The 15,919-nt window shown below is 36.5% G+C and overlaps 4 protein-coding genes across 5 annotated transcripts; 3 read left to right on the plus strand and 1 right to left on the minus strand.

Annotated features, from left to right (window-relative positions):
* Positions 1 to 924: 924 nt before the first annotated feature.
* LOC113694483 (large ribosomal subunit protein P1y-like) lies at positions 925 to 1,919 on the plus strand. The gene is made up of 4 exons (XM_027213295.2): positions 925 to 1,064; positions 1,161 to 1,235; positions 1,336 to 1,551; positions 1,701 to 1,919. The coding sequence occupies exons 2-4, from the start codon at positions 1,167 to 1,169 to the stop codon at positions 1,752 to 1,754; spliced, it is 339 nt and encodes a 112-aa protein (XP_027069096.1). The 5' UTR covers positions 925 to 1,064; positions 1,161 to 1,166; the 3' UTR covers positions 1,755 to 1,919.
* A 2,445-nt stretch (positions 1,920 to 4,364) lies between these two features.
* LOC113695082 (beta-1,3-galactosyltransferase pvg3-like) lies at positions 4,365 to 5,497 on the minus strand. Its single transcript, XM_072056400.1, has one exon. The coding sequence runs from the start codon at positions 5,427 to 5,429 to the stop codon at positions 4,395 to 4,397; it is 1,035 nt and encodes a 344-aa protein (XP_071912501.1). The 5' UTR covers positions 5,430 to 5,497; the 3' UTR covers positions 4,365 to 4,394.
* A 1,227-nt stretch (positions 5,498 to 6,724) lies between these two features.
* On the plus strand, positions 6,725 to 8,788 carry LOC113695523 (uncharacterized). Of its 2 annotated transcripts, XR_003449581.2 has the most exons (3): positions 6,725 to 6,864; positions 6,958 to 7,026; positions 8,188 to 8,788. XR_003449581.2 is itself a non-coding variant. In XM_027214650.2 (2 exons), exons 1-2 carry the CDS (start codon positions 7,629 to 7,631, stop codon positions 8,521 to 8,523), a joined length of 441 nt encoding a protein of 146 aa, XP_027070451.1. In that variant the 5' UTR covers positions 7,528 to 7,628; the 3' UTR covers positions 8,524 to 8,526. The 2 variants fall into 2 exon arrangements, 1 of the variants encoding a protein (XP_027070451.1); XM_027214650.2 differs by lacking the exons at positions 6,725 to 6,864; positions 6,958 to 7,026 and adding an exon at positions 7,528 to 7,733 and having other exon boundaries at positions 8,188 to 8,526.
* A 3,414-nt stretch (positions 8,789 to 12,202) lies between these two features.
* Positions 12,203 to 13,283, plus strand: LOC113695201 (uncharacterized). The gene has a single exon (XM_027214219.2). It carries the CDS (start codon positions 12,400 to 12,402, stop codon positions 12,775 to 12,777), a length of 378 nt encoding a protein of 125 aa, XP_027070020.1. The 5' UTR covers positions 12,203 to 12,399; the 3' UTR covers positions 12,778 to 13,283.
* The last annotated feature ends 2,636 nt before the right edge of the window (positions 13,284 to 15,919 follow it).

The following is a 15,919-nucleotide window of genomic DNA, read 5'->3' on the forward strand; positions in this document are numbered from 1 at the left end:
TTTGTATGATTATGACTAATATTTACCAATAGAACCCTAATTTGCATATTCTTATTGTATTTTGACCGAAAATAGCTTTATTGGCCAACTTGACAATGAATGCAAGATTTTTTACTAGTTAATACCAGATGAAATCAAATGATCACGTATAATATATGGTATTCGTATTGTTAAGTGAAATCAAATAGACACATACATGTGTTTATGCTATTCGTATTATTAAGCAAAATCAAATAGACATATACATATGTTTAAAAAAAATGTATTCACACACATAATTAGTGAGAAATGAAAAATTCATTTTTTGAAATGTGAAGGATGGAGAAATTCATTTGAGGGATGGAGAAATTCATTTTGTGAAATGAGGGATGAAAAAATCATTTTATAAAATATGAGGGACGAAAAAATTTGTTTTATAAAATGTGGGAGACTATAGATCAGATTATGCAAAATATAATTTGACAAATTTACCCCTAAAAAATGATCACGTGCCTTGCACGTGATAGATTCCTACCAAAAAATGAACGGAAACCTAGTTAGGGATTAAATTTGACCGATATGAATATGTAAGGGATATAAAATTACACTTTTAAAAGTGAGGGACGAAAAAAGTTATTTTGTAAAATGTGAGGGACGTTTTGAACGATTTTCCCAAAGTACAACTATATTTTAGAGTATTTTTAAAATGAACGAAACAAAGAAATTCGTTTGAACTGCTTTTTTTGGTGTATTATATGAATACAATACGAGTACTTAACCTGTGTTTCATCCTCATGGCAACTAAGTAAACAAAATGCAAGATGCAATTTAGCCAATGCAATTCATACATAGATGCATCACAAGAAAATTTTAGCAGGCTCCGTTTAGGCTCCACTTTGAAGTAAGCCCACCCACTAGTTACAAGCAGCCCACAACTTCCAGTGAGCCCCTCTAATTAGTTGCGTGCCCTAATTGCAACCCTATAAAATAAACTTGCCCTCTTCCAAATCAATGAAAAACCGCAGGGCGGCCGCAGCATCGGAGGATATCCACACAAAACCCTAAATTTCCGTCGGCTTCAAGTGGTCAGAGAAAAAAGAATATCTTCTATTTGTGTTTTCTGTTTCATTAATTCTTGATTTTTTATTCTTCTGATTTCTTCTCCTCAATTTGATCATCAGAAAAAGATGTCGGTCTCAGAACTCGCCTGCACCTACGCTTGTCTGGCCCTCCACGACGATGGCATCCCTGTCACTGTAACCTTTTTTGCTTTTGTTCATTCGCCATTTTTTTGGTTTGTTTTCGGAATTATTATTCTTTTTTGCTTTATATTCATTCCTAGTCCAATTTTTACAGGCAGAGAAGATTGCTACATTGGTGAAGGCTGCTAATGTGACCGTGGAATCCTACTGGCCTAGCCTCTTTGCCAAGCTCTGCGAGAAGAGGAACATCGAAGATCTTATCGTCAACGTTGGCTGTGGCGGTGGCGCTGCCGTTGCTGTTGCTGCTCCTGGTGCCGGCGCTGGTTCAGCTCCGGCCGCTGCTGCTGCCCCTGCCGCTGAGGAGAAGAAGGTACTTTTATTATACCTTTGTCTATTCCTTTTTTGTATTGTTAGTTGCCTATGAATATTTAAATTTACCAAATATGTTTACAGTATTACTTCATTTGGATAGCAAAATTTTGCGATACTAAATGGGATGATTGCTTCTTTTTTTTTCAGGAGGAGCCCAAGGAGGAGAGTGATGAAGATATGGGATTCAGCTTGTTTGATTAGGCGTTTGTCAATCTTATTCTCTTATAAATGTACTAGGAAGGTCTTTCAGTTCGTTGAAATTTTTGGGTATAGCATTATGTTACTAGAAGGCGTTATGATTTTCTTTTACAATGTAGTTTACTGAATGGATAACTATGATGCAAACGTGTTCTAGATTTTTATCCATTAAGCAGTTTTGTTGCGTTTATATTTGGGGATGGTTTTCTTTGTTAAACTCGTGGTTTTAGGCAGTGAAGCATGTTTGTTGCTAATTGCTTAGAGTCTTATTATGCATAAAATTCAACTTATTTCCTCCCACCAGCATGTCCTTAAAAAACTGATGCTTCTTCTTAACTTTTTATGTTATTGAGATACACTATCAAATTATGCATAATGTTGTCTTCTTTTGCTTAGACAAGTCTACCAGGTGATTCTGTCGGTTTGGTTGATTTTTAATTGTTCAGCAAACATACTAAGTTGATGCGACCACCTGACTTTTGATCTTTACAACTTTAATTTCAGTTTTGTATACTTCCCAATATCCCCTGGTTGTTGGAAACATTAGTGATTGATGGTGGTTTGGCTTGAGCTTTTAAGGGATGGGGTTTCTTGAGGATGCAGTTTGGTTTCTTTTTTATAATATAACTAGGGTGATTTTTCCAGCTACGTGGAAGTTCTTGGGTGGCAACCATTGTTTAGTCAAGATCTTTTTCTTGATAAGATGCCTTCACTTACCTAATTAAATGATTTGACTCTGCAAACCTAAGCAACAAGGCATCATCAAGGTCTTGTGGCCCTTGAAACTTCCCTGAGTTAAATGAGATGATTAGTAGATATGTTTTTCATTAAGAAACAATGAGATGATCTCCAGTTCGCCACCTGTGAATGTGGCATTTATATGCAAATCCTGTGTCGTGTGATGATTGTGATGGATTCTCTTGAACGTTTTGTGTCATGATCCATACTTGTATCAAGGTTTTTGGATCATTATTTGTGGTGTATCTCGGAAGGAAATCTGGCATGAGGTTGCAGGGTACTGCCAGATAATGTTGGGTCTCTTCATGCATAGGGCCATTACTTCTTGATGGGCGATTTCTGCTGAGCATGGTGTAGGACTGCTTTATTCATTAAAAACCCTCAAGTGCTGGCTTAAGGTTTTGCTGTAGCACAGGCAAACTGTGGTTTGTTTGGAAATTTCTTGTTCTACAGTCGTACGAGACTTTGAAGTTGCCAAACAGGACAATAGTTGTAGTAGCCCCCGAGTTGGGAAGCATACAAGGTTTGCTAGAATTGTTGTATCCTCCGATCCTCGGGTTTTAGGGTTTTGGGTAATGTTACGACGTAAGTGTTCTTTACTTGTTAGCAACTAGACTGGAACGTGATTTAGATGTCCATATCGTTTGGAGAAATGGAAAGTTCGCACGAATCTTCTTATCTCTATAGGCCTGCCTTGGGCGAGAGGGGAACAAAATCTCAAGTGCAGAATCCTCAAATTTGGATATATGGGGAGTCTTCTTGTTGAGAGAGACAATTTCAGAATCCAATTTTAAACAAGTTTACTTGTTGGGATTATCCATGGCAGCCTTCTTCTTGTGGGTCAGTGGACAAGTGCTGAATCATATGTACCTCAAGCTACTGCCAATTTGTAGGAAAATGCAAAAATAAATCAATGTAAACGGATATATTTAACCCATCGTTCCTTGTGTATTTCGGCCGAGGAGGCCTAATCTGTCTTAAAGTCACTTCCATCCTTTCTAAATTCTAATGGTCCTTCACCAGAGTACTGCACCAGTAATTCAACACTTAGAGTGAATAACCACCGGGACTTGTTCTCCCATGGGAGGGGAGGGTTCAATTCAACCCATGGGACTTGTCCACTTGGGTTATGTGGATACCTGCATGTGTATATGTATCCCCTTCACTGCAATGTTCTGTTTGTTTTTCAACCCATAAAATTATGATAATCATCTACGAGTAAATCGGTAGGATCTAGCTGACAGTCATACCATCTCGAGATAGTTTTTGATTATTTTAAAAAGGATAATACTAAAGGAAATAGTGCACTTTTCGTGTTTAATATTACAAGAGACGATTTAAAAAAAGTTATAAACAGGAAAGTCAAGTAAATCTTAGTACTTATTATAGGATGGATTTACGTTGACTAGAGAAGGATTAAGATGTATCTATTTTGTTATCAATCAAGGTAAACTTGTTCATGTTATTTCCACGAGAAATTCTAATGTCACTATAATATTTGACAATGTCAAGACTCTGCCTAATCTATATGTCAAGGCTTGAGGTTACCCTGTCCTTTTTGAAGGATAAGCAGCCACCATAAGTTTTTAGATCTCCATAAGCTTTCCCTCTAGATTATCAAAGCAAATATGTCCACATTATTGAACAAAAGACCAACTGACAGAGAGTGACTCCCCTAGGCTGATGGAATGACAAATAAACACATTATTGACTCTAAGATAAGAGTAGTAATTTCCTTAGTTCCAGAGAATAACCAATAGTTGTTTTTGACTTCCTGAATTCAAATACATGAAAATTATTTTCCAAGAAACGACAATAATAAAAATTAGTCTGTGTATATGGATATAATCCATATGAATTCTCCACCGGAAAGAATAAACAAAAAATTGTCATAATTCATATCGACTAAGGTATATGGTACAATTTAGATGGTTTCAGGTTCTTTGTAACATTGAAATAATTCAATGTCCGAATCCACTTCTCTTGAGTCTTCAAAAGGTGAACTGCAATAGTGTCCGGCCATAGCTCGTGAGTGCACCTTGTGGGAGGCTCGGGAAAGTTGTACATAGACCATTTAGCATTGTACCTATTTTTAGCGCGATGACCATCTCTAAGCCACTCTCCAAAAACCTTATCTTCCGGCCCTTCAAGATGCTTCAACGGAATATCAGACTCCTTAATCCACTCTACAATATCCCAAGAAACTAAATACCCCATTCCAGACATGTAATGGACAAAAGGGTCCATACTTGGGCATGGAATAACATAACCATAGTACAGGTCTTCCCTAGGCAATGGCCTCAAAGACTCAACCAAATTTTCTAACCTAAAATACGAATCATCATCAGCTTTCATCACATAATGGTATGGTGGAAATGGTCCATCTGTATTGTTCAGCATCTCTGGTAAGCTTGAAAAATAGGTATAGGTCTTACCCTGGTTCATATTCTCCCTGCAGTTGAGGATGATTATATCGTTGTAACGCATAATTTCGAGTGCCACGAGAACCTTTTGATCTTCCTTTGTGAGGTTGCAGAATACAAATTTCACGTCAACTTTTGCATTCTGAGGTGATTGTATGCCGTAGACTAGCCGTAGGAAGTGTCTTTTGTGGTAGTGATCAGGAAGTGTTGGGATTCCTATCAGTATTCTAACGTCATCGGTGGATGATGAATTGGACGTGGAGGATGAATTAGCTGCAAGAAAATTTTCTTCGGATGAATAATGGGGTGCGCGTGAAAATGCACATCTACCAAATCTTAAAAAACTATCGAATCTAACTTCGTTTATTGATGCTAGAATACAAAGAAAAACTATGAAGAAGAAGGAAGTTACGATGAAACGCTGGCCATTTGATGATCTGCTTGGCTTCATCGTATCGGCATGAATGGTGGACATAGAAAGGAGATGGTGGAGAGCTGAGGATGCAGAAATGGGCATTGGAAAATGGCTTTGAAGACAGTGATTTGCGAGAGGTTTCGTCAATGTAAAGCTTTGGGTTGGCAATGTCGTGCATTTCAGTTCACAATTTAGACTTTCCATCCTTGAAGGAAGGTGTATTAAAAGGAGAATTAAGAGAGTAAAAATACCATTTTGCCCAAACCATGAACACCTAACTAATTAATTGATGGCGGGCTTTGTGATTTTAAAAGTCAGATGGCCTGAAGAACTGACCTTTTTAACTCTATTCACTCATCTTGAAATTAAGTATGACGGTGGCTTCGCAACATAATGGTAAAGGACACAGTACTTTTAACTAGATGAAGATCCATAAACTCCCACAAGAGCAATTAGTTGGATTGATGGATTCTTATTACATTCATCTCGAATTACATTATTGATTCTTCTGCTCAACATGCCTTTTATGTTTTAATAGTTCACATTATGCGTCTTTTTTTTTTTTTTAAATGCAATTGATATACGTAATAGTGAAACACCGACTACTCAAAATTTGGAACGGATAACGATTTTGATACATCATTTATGCATGGCTTCACAGAATTACTCAAAATCTTTAACATGACCGACATCTCGCTTATTCTTGACAAAGCATGCTTTCTTGCTTTGAGGGCTTTATGGTCTTTTCGAGAACAACGTACAGCCTTCCTTCCTATATATGAAATGAAACATCGAGCTGGTCAATTAGAATGGTTATTCAATTCTATTCTATGCAGAAAGGCAGAAAAAGGGAGAGTGGAATTGAGCCTAACGTCAACTCCACTCTATCCCGTGATGATTTGGTCAACAATTTATGATTAGGTATTTTAGCATGAACCCAATAGAGGAACCTTGAACATGGCATACTTAGGGTTACGTCAATTTCTGCACGCTTAAAGCCATTGACTTGAGAAAAAACACTCACTACTTTTCTTCCGATTGATCCAAGATGTATGGTGTACCAATACACATCGGTGTTCACAATTCGAGTATTAATACTTCGTGGACCCAGGAAGGCATGCATTTAAAAACCAGGCATATATGTATTAAGCTACCATGTGCGCATCTTTGTTTTGCTTTTAGGTCTGTTTGTTTGGATGAAAAAGGTTTTCCGGAAAATATTTTCCATGTTTCCCGTTGTTTGATTGTCAATTAATTTGAAAAAATAATTTCAAACAGAAAACAAGTTACACTGACGGGAGGAAAATAACTTCCCTATCTATCTTTGTGAAGTTATTTTCCTTTCGTAATAGCAGTCTTCTTTTCACAGCCTCCAGCAAGTAACCATCAATAAAAGACCAATCGGCAGTTATAACACTCTTCTTCGGCACCGTCTCTAGCGACATCTCACATTCTCACCAGGAAGCAAATCCAAGGGAAAGACCCACTCTTCTTCGCCGGCGGCATCTCCAACTCCGGCAAAGATCCACTTTCGGAGGTAAGCCACTCCGGCATCTCTCTCTCTCTCTCTCTCTCTCATTTTTTTCCTTTAAAAGCGGCCAATATCAACGGCTCATCCCCACTCTGGCAGCGACATCTCATTCCCGTTCCTACAATAGCATTTCCAACAAGGGTGACGACTCCTTAAGTATTTCCAGAGGTATGATGGTCTCTTATTAGTTTTTTTTTTCCTCCCTTTTTCTTTGAAAAATTGTCTAGAATTACTGGTGTAGATTCTTGAAGTTGGATTTGAATGAATTTTTGTGGGTTGCTTTTGTTTTAGTTTGTTCTTACTTGATTAGGGTTAAATCTGATTTGATTGATGCTAATAAATTAATTTGGCTGCTGAGTTTTGGGGTTTTATGATTCTTGGAATCAGAATCCGGGTAGGGTAGGGTAGGGTAGTGTTTTTCTTACAATCTGGCGAGACCATTTGTAAATAGTTGACAAAATCTGATTAGGGAGGAAAACAGTTTGCTTGTGTTCATCCCAGAGAGCAGTAAACTTTTTATAAAAAATTTCAGTTGTAAGAAAGTTCCTGAGAAGGCATAATCAGCAAGCGAATTTCACTCCCAAACAGAACCATGATTTTGGGCACATTTGCTGTAGACTTGCTCCGCTGTTTTTTACTCAATTATTTGTTGGTATTCTTGTTTGGCGACAATTATGTGCAATCTTAGTTGTGCTATCTGAATAGCCAATATTTTTGCAGTGATTCTAACAAGAAAACAAAAACTGAATCAAAACCTTTTTGATTGCTACATGCCCTCTGTTTTATTTAGAGCACAATCTAAGTCTGGCAATGCTTGTTTCACCTGTGACAGAATTCTTCAGGAGCCATTTAACTTCTGTTCTCTTTCATGCAAGGTCCACCTTCGATTTCGTCCCTTGTTATTATCTTGTATATAAGAGAGCTACTAGTATTTTCTTACTCACATACACACACACACACATACACACACACTCACTCCTGTGACACACAGAAGGCCACACACAACACAAGACAACTGGCAATTTCTGTTTTTTGTCAGGTTGCACGGTATTTGTTTTGGACTTTGAAAATTGCAGCTGGGCATGGCCTAATTGTGTACTTTTAAATATATATATATTTATTTATTTATGTACACAATTTAAATCAAGCATTGATTTTTACCTCTGATCTTGTTCCTTTTTCCTGAATCATAATTCTTTTTCTCTCTCTTTTCCTGAATTATAATTCTCTGTCTCCTGGTGTAGAATAGTTGTAGCACAAACCAGGCCACCATCATCCATTTTTATTGATAGAAGAACTGAGGGTTAAAAAACTACTGACTTGCTGCAGGTTGATTACATGGTATATCATGGGGAGGATTTGTCAAGTATCCTATATAGGTCTGAGGAGTCTGATTTTTCTGTGTCTCAATTTGAGAGATTACACGTGGATGGCCCTGAACTCCTTGATGATGATGGTCAAATTACCGCAAACTCCATCTGGGAGGAGGACCCTTTAGTATATAGAGGCTTAACATGCCCTTATACATCCATGGACAATTCAGGGATTTCAATGGAACCAGAAGTGGTGAAAAAGAAGAAAACGGGCAGTGGATTTCTCCCTGGCATTGAGCTCTCCTTGAGTAACAGGAGAAAGGGTGCTCCTCATAGGTCTCCACTGTCTTGAAAATGATTTCTCAAAATAATTTACTTGTAGTAGCAGCAGCAGCAGCATTATTGTATCACCTATTGTAGTACCAAGCACTATTAGATTTGTGTCATTTATATTTGTATGAGTTGTAGCTCCAGTACTTTGGTGGATTGGAATTGACTGAATTTGGCGATTCCATTGTTAACCATAGGTGATGGTCAAGAGCCTGTATTCGGAAAATAAGCTGTTGACCATTGCCGGTTTTGTTTGTACCTGCTGTAATGGAAATTGCCTTGGCATATGATTAGGGTGCTTTTATGTACCAATGGTTCTAATTCTGTACCATGAATAAGGTTTTTGATTCTGGAGCAGAAATCTTGGTTTATATTCCAATATAGGATTCTCTGCATTTAGATTCTTCTCCCTTTTATCACTTTTTATATTCCAATATAGGATTCTTATATTCCAATATAGGATTCTCTGCATTTAGGTTCTTCTCCCTTTTCAAAGGAACAACATAATGACATGATACTATACCAATAAAGAATAGTGTTCAGCTAGGTTTTCATCTGATTTTTAACTCTTCTTTCCCAGCCAATTCATTAGTATCATTAATAATTCCATTTAAGAATTCATGGTGTAATATGAATAAATATTTTATAAAAATGATAATATGATTATAATGGATAGGAACTAAAATTAACTTGTAATGAAATGAATGTTTTGAGAGTAGAAAAATATTTGCAATATATTAACAAACATATCAGAAAATATTTTCATTGACAAACCAAACACCGGAAAATTATGAAAAAAGGAATTTGGAAAATATTTTCACTTAATAACCAAACACTGGAAAATTATGGGGAAGGAAGTGATTTTCCAGGAAAATGACTTCGATGGAAAATATTTTCAGTCCAACCAAACGGACCCTTAATGACAACTAGACTTGATTATGAACCCAATTTTTTCTTCTTTTTCTTTTTGATTGATACATATGTTGCTGATTGGCAGTTGCGATTTAAAAATTCAAAACCGGATATAGAGAAGCACGGAACGAGTTTCTATTTGCTAAGTATCGAAAATTGATAGGGACTTTGACGAAGACGCGAGACGCCGGTGCCTAAACCCGGATGAACAAGGCAACCTAAAGTATCCTGACTGAAAAGATTTAGGAGGAGGCCTTTGAAGCAGAAGAACTCAGAAATTCTTGGAGTTTTAAACCAAATTTATATATAAGAAAACTACTGGAAACTAAACCGAACGAAACTCCTCCAATTGGTTTCATGCAAATTTCTAGGTTTGGTTTGGTTCATTCTTATCAACAAAAACTTTTTTTCTGAAATTGGAGCGTTAAATGGACGCTCTCTAATGGGCCCAAAAATACCAGCTTTGAACTTTCTTCTAAAGAGCACAACGCCGCCATGGCTGTTGTTTTCGGGTTTTTAGTAAATTTTCTTTTGTCTGCTAAAAACCCACAATCCTACTGAACTTCGGGTGCTCATGTCAATTTCATATCCTCCAGTTGACTTCAAAAATTAATTTTCGATTCAGGGAACGTACTTGGCAATCAAACCAAAACAATTGGTAATTTAATCGAGATCTTAAGTAATTAATTATGCGGTTTACATCCTATAAACAGATATCCAAGATGTATGACATTAATAATCTATTCGATTATTTTAGCACTTTGATCATCAACTATTCGATTTGCATGCAAAAGCCTTTTGCTTGTACTTGCGTGCGTACAATGTACAAGGGTTGTTCTTGTCTATAGAAATGGAGTAGTACGTACTAATATATTAGCACTTCCAAGTTCCAAATTCCTTCTCGGATAATGGGATTGATAAACCAAATAATACATTAATATGTCTAACACATTTTAGAGCCCAAGTAACTATCTCAATACATTTGAGTTCAGTGATATCATAAACCACGTGACCAATCCCTAAACATCATAAGTGGGATAGGGAGAACCGACCCATTCAATTGATCTCCAGTACTTATAAGGTTTTATGAGGATTTATAAGGTTAAACATACCAAGGTATATAAGTCGGACCATCCAAGAATTTTAGTTACGTCCTTATTTAATAAGCCGTACAAGCCTCATGGACCCGTTTGGAATGTAAGTTTTTTGGATGTTTGTCTAAAACTTTACTGTACCTTACTGTAGAAGTTTTTAAAAAAATTCTTGAAGTGTGTGTGTGTATTTTTTTTTTTTTGAATATTTTGAAATGTATAGTTTAAAAACTTTGAAAAGTTTTTTGAAATTACTGTAGGTAAAGTTTTTAAGAAACTTGTAACAGACAAACTTGGCAAAAAACTTGGCTTCCAAACAAAGCCTCAGTTTGTCTCCTCAAATCTGAAATAGTAGTAATTCGTAGCTTTCATCGTCAGCCCCGAATTCCATAGCGCAAAAGCTAAAACTTGGAAGCCAAGTCTTTTGACTTGTTGTAATAGCAAATCGCTGCGATTAAGTAACTGGATTCAAGCACGTAGCCCGCCGTCTATTTTTGCTAATCTTGACGGGTTCTCTTCTGTGGATGGGATTTGGGGGTTTGATCAACACAAAATGCTTTTCATGACCCCAGAAACTAGTCCTAATAAACACTCTAATGAGTGCGTATTTAGTTCTGTTTTAATTTTAAGTTGGGTTGATGAGTTCCAATGAGAATATATATATATATACTTTTGTGTATACTGTTGCTTTAGCAAATCACAAGAAAGTTTCTTTTTTCTTCTTTTTCCAATGGAAAAGTAAACCGAGATGGTCCCTTCCCTTGACAGAATCTTTTCTTTTTTGAACGAGGCACTTTTACCGACAAATTAAGGAAGTGGAAGAATTAAATTCTATGCAAATTATTTATGGATGTGGGATGTTTTGCTCCCCCCCCCCCCCCCCTTGGATCACCAGAGTCACTAACATAAAATTTTTCTAAGAAAAAGGAGAAAAGAGTAAAAGAAATAAAAATTGGCAGATGTGGAAATTATTAAGTTATAGAAATATAATTCGCGCATGTCAAGCTTCCACCAGTTAGCGTGTGATGACGAATTGATTTTCAGCCATAACTGCTGGAACTGTGGAATTAATACCGAAATAATATTTAAGGACAGATAATCTAATTGTTAAAACCGGCTTCCTACCAGGTTCATGCCTTCTAAACATTTTTACACTTTTAGAGAACAAAATCAATGAAAATTCTGAAAATTTGACTTGACTAAGCCCTATACAACTCATCATTTCTTTTAATGTATATGTATATATATATATATTTTTTCATCTCCCTTTACAACTCATCTCACATTATTATATTTCGAAGAAACTACCAAAATTAATAAAAAAAAAATGCAGCCAATAATAACAACGCCTATGTTCAATATGTGATGATTACCAATCCTAAACTACAAGAAGTAAGATTGTTCACTTCAATAGATTCCATGAATTTGAAGGAATGGATAAAAATTATCTCAATGTAATGTCACGCAGACAATTTTTACTGCGGCAACACTAAGCCATGAATTTTGATCAAGTAGTAATGAAGAATTGATCAACCTATGACCAGAGCCGTTATTCTCACTCGCCAATAGACACAATAGTTGTCATGGAGCTAACGCGGTATTCCTTTTCCCCACGCTTCTTCATGTCAGCCTACCCAGCAATTTCTTGTCTTCCTTCGTACTACAATTCACTCTCACAAATTGCTTCCCTCTTCTCTATGTATGTGTATATATATATATAGACATGCTTGGTACTTCAATCTAAGACCCCACTCATTCTACAAATATCAGCCGGCACAACAAGTTGAAGAACTTCATCAAGCTTCAAGACCCCACTAGCTGGATAGTTTAATCTTCTATATCTATCTGCTTCAATAGTTGCATCACATCCATTTTTATTCTTTCAATTATTAAGCATGACCAAAGAAAAGTGGTCCCTGTTAGGCCGCCTAAGGGGGGCAGTGAAGAAGATCAGATTCTTGTTGAATTTCAATGTTAACAGATGGAAACTTGCTTCAATCATCGGTGCTTCACCGGTCAAAAGGCGGTTGAGCTTCAATGATCGGCCTGGCTTGAGGGCGTGTATTGATCATGATTCAGATTCTATTGATTCAGGCTCGGCTAGAGAAAGATCCCTTCAGAGAACTATAAGCTGTCCATCTGATGAAGACGATATTGACAAGAGAGCTGAGATGTTTATTGCCAACTTTTACCGGCAGCTTAAGATAGAAAGACAGATTTCCCTGGAGCTACGTTATGCTAGGGCTGACAGCTTTGATTCAGCATCTCCATGATAAGGAGGTTCAAGGGTTTGATTCTTTTGCTGCTGAATGTATAGAAGAAAGATTCTTGTTTATATGCCCTTCAATTTGATGAAAAAGGGGTATGGAATTTTGATTGATCTTCATTCTTCAGTGCAGACTGCAGAGCAGTATTCTGCAATGGAGGATAATGTACAAAGTTTTGGCCGCTTAAATTGATCTTGGTTGATCAAAGTTAAGTTCTTTTTTAATGGAGTCTTGAGTTTTAGGGAAGGATCTCCATTGCAAGTCAAGCAATTCATGGAAGTCATATGAAGAACACCATCTTGGTATCTTATGGTTTTCTGGCACTATATTTTTGGTTTAATTTTTTTCCGTGTGGATATTTTGTACATTTGATGTAAGTTTTGATTCCTTCTTTTATTTTTTGAATAATTGTTCCCTATCATTGCATAAGGGAAAACAGAAGGCAAAAAAAATTGGGTTTGTAATACACTACCATTAGTTATATAGACAATATGGCTTGTTGTGAGTATTAATTTTTTTGGGTGATTGAATGTACGACTGTTGAGGCCTCCTTAATTTTCCGTTTTTCTTTTGGGGGGGTTGCTAATAAAGAAGCTACACGGACATGTCTAGCTGCAAGAATCCAGATTGAAAGAGTTGCCATATGCTGAATATGTCTTGACCATTGATTTATGCTTTTATCAAAATTGCTTTGCAAAATGGTCCTGTCACTTGCTGTGTGAGACATTAATAGCAAAAACCTGATGGAGGATGGTCCTGAAATCTGCCTCACAAAAGAAAAAAGAAAAGAAAATAAACGGTGGGGGCTGAGTTAAAAGCTACACCTAGCAACAAGAATAAAAAAAAATACTCTGTCTACTGCAAATAAGGATGATCTTAAATTTTGGCTATAATTTTCAAGGACCGAGCTTGTCCAAGCCCTTATTTTCCGCCCTTTAAATGATTCGAAACAGAAAAATCCCCATACAATCTCCTTTAGATTTATCTTTAATCTACATTTTCACACTAAGGAATATCTTGAGTTGATGAAGGTCACGAATATGACCTAATTGACTGATTGTGGGCTCTTTGTAAGTTCAATCCGTAAAGTATTACTGTAACAAACATACGGTAATTTCAAAATGTTGAACATAATCACAAAAACAGAATCGTTGTAATTCTAGTGCAAGAACTTGAAGCAGAAATACAAAGAGTGCATGAACTATTCACACTACTCCAATGGGCATCATTAAATCAGGAAAAGCATTTCTTCGGTGTTAATAAGGTCCATGAGATATTTGTCTAGTCGTTCATTCAAACAGGAAAAATTATAGCAATGGTTTGTGGAGAAATTGTCACAACTTCAGCTGACAAACATCCTCATAAGATGGGCCAACTTCAGATCTGTCAGTATCCGTCCTCCGTCCTCGCCTCGCCCATTCTCTCTACCCATCCTCCACGAAATATTCTCTAATGGATCTTCCAATGACAATCTAAGCCGGAAAACCTTTCAAATGTATTTCCGAGGCCGATAGACGCAATTAACCCAGCCACTAATGGGCCAAGCCCTTCACCAAACTGGTGAAGCGGGGCCTATGATCCAACACTTAATATAAAATTATTTCTTATATTTATTTGATTTTAATAAGGCTAGAACTTGAACTCCACTAGGTGTTAGATCGAATTCGAATCTAGTAAAATTGAGCCAAACTCGATTAGATTACGCCCAAACTTGATTTGACTCGCCTTGTTTGTACCCTAAATATAGACATAGGTGTAAGCTTCTAATCTAGTTTACTACTCTCTATTTAACTTGTATAAAAAAAAAAAAGGAAAAAGAAGAACACACCTCAAAGTCAAGTTGAAGCCATCTAGGTAAATCCTAATTCACTTGTGTAAAGAGTTAAGAACTGACATTGGCTTTTCAGTATCTTTGAACAAGTTAACAAATCATTTTAATGTTTTGCTCGTTGTAAGTTATGGCCTTGTTTGGCAAGTAAGCTTTTGCACAAGCTTGTTTGCTACAAGTTTTTTAACAACTTTAATTACAGTAACCTCAAAAAAAATTTCAAAGTTTTGAAACTATACATTTCAAAATATCCAAAAATTAACATGCTTCAAAAAATTTTTCTACAACTTTCACAATAAGTTACAGTAAAATTTTAGACAAACACTTAAAAAATTCACTTGCCAAATGGAATGTTCAAATTTGATACTCAATATTTTTTTTTGTTCCTGGTATTGGTTTCCTTCTGTCCTATCTGCAAGGTGAAATTGCCTCGCAGAGGCCTAAGCATTGAGTAAGCTTATGAAATCTGGCATGAGGTATAAATTTAAATACGTCCTTTTTTATTGATTGTATTCTGATACATACAAGCTTATTTCTTTTTCTTTTTTATAGGTAAAAAATGGTGCATTAAAACCTCACTCAAACTCTTTAGTAAAAAATATAACAAAAGTAACCAACAACGTTAGGTACTGGCCAGCATTGGGTGGCCTGCCCAAGCTACTTACAAAGAAAAAATGGACTTTGGGGGCTGGGGCGGCTATCAAAAATAGTTCATCCAGGGTGACAAATTAAGTGGTTACAATTTTAAGATCCTGAGTCCAATCCGGCTGCATGAGCACTAAATGAAAGCAAAAAAATGTCTGCAATGTTTAATGCCTTTTTTCACATGATTAATTTCGCACAAATGAATCAAAAGCACCCAAGTTCTGGTCGTTCCTTTTGTCTGTAAAGAACCAAACGCCTGGCCATATTATGCTAATATGTCCAAAGTGATTGTATCTTGGTCTCCACAATTTTCCCCAAATGTACTGATTCCATTGCTTCTTACCCTTTCGTTTTCAAATGTAGTATTGGAAGAGGAAAACTAATGCAATAAACGAGAGTCGCATGTTAAAAGAAAAGGGTTGTCTCTGAGTGATCTAGCTAGTTCTCATTGGCCCGAAGAAGTTAAAAATTGATACCCAAAAAAAAAAGAAAAAAAATCGTCTAGATTAGTAACAAAATTGGAAAACGTACGATGCATAATTGACAACAAATTATTTTTGACGCCTTGAAGCGTATACGTTTCTTTTTCGTGTCGAGTAAATAGCCTAGGCAGGCATTGTAAAGTGTTACGTGCCTGCGTCTGGGGTATCTTGATTCTTGATGAAGAAAGCTCCT

The sequence above is a fragment of the Coffea arabica genome, chromosome 6e, assembly GCF_036785885.1.
Source record: "Coffea arabica cultivar ET-39 chromosome 6e, Coffea Arabica ET-39 HiFi, whole genome shotgun sequence".
In the NCBI taxonomy this organism is placed as follows: Eukaryota; Viridiplantae; Streptophyta; class Magnoliopsida; order Gentianales; family Rubiaceae; genus Coffea; species Coffea arabica.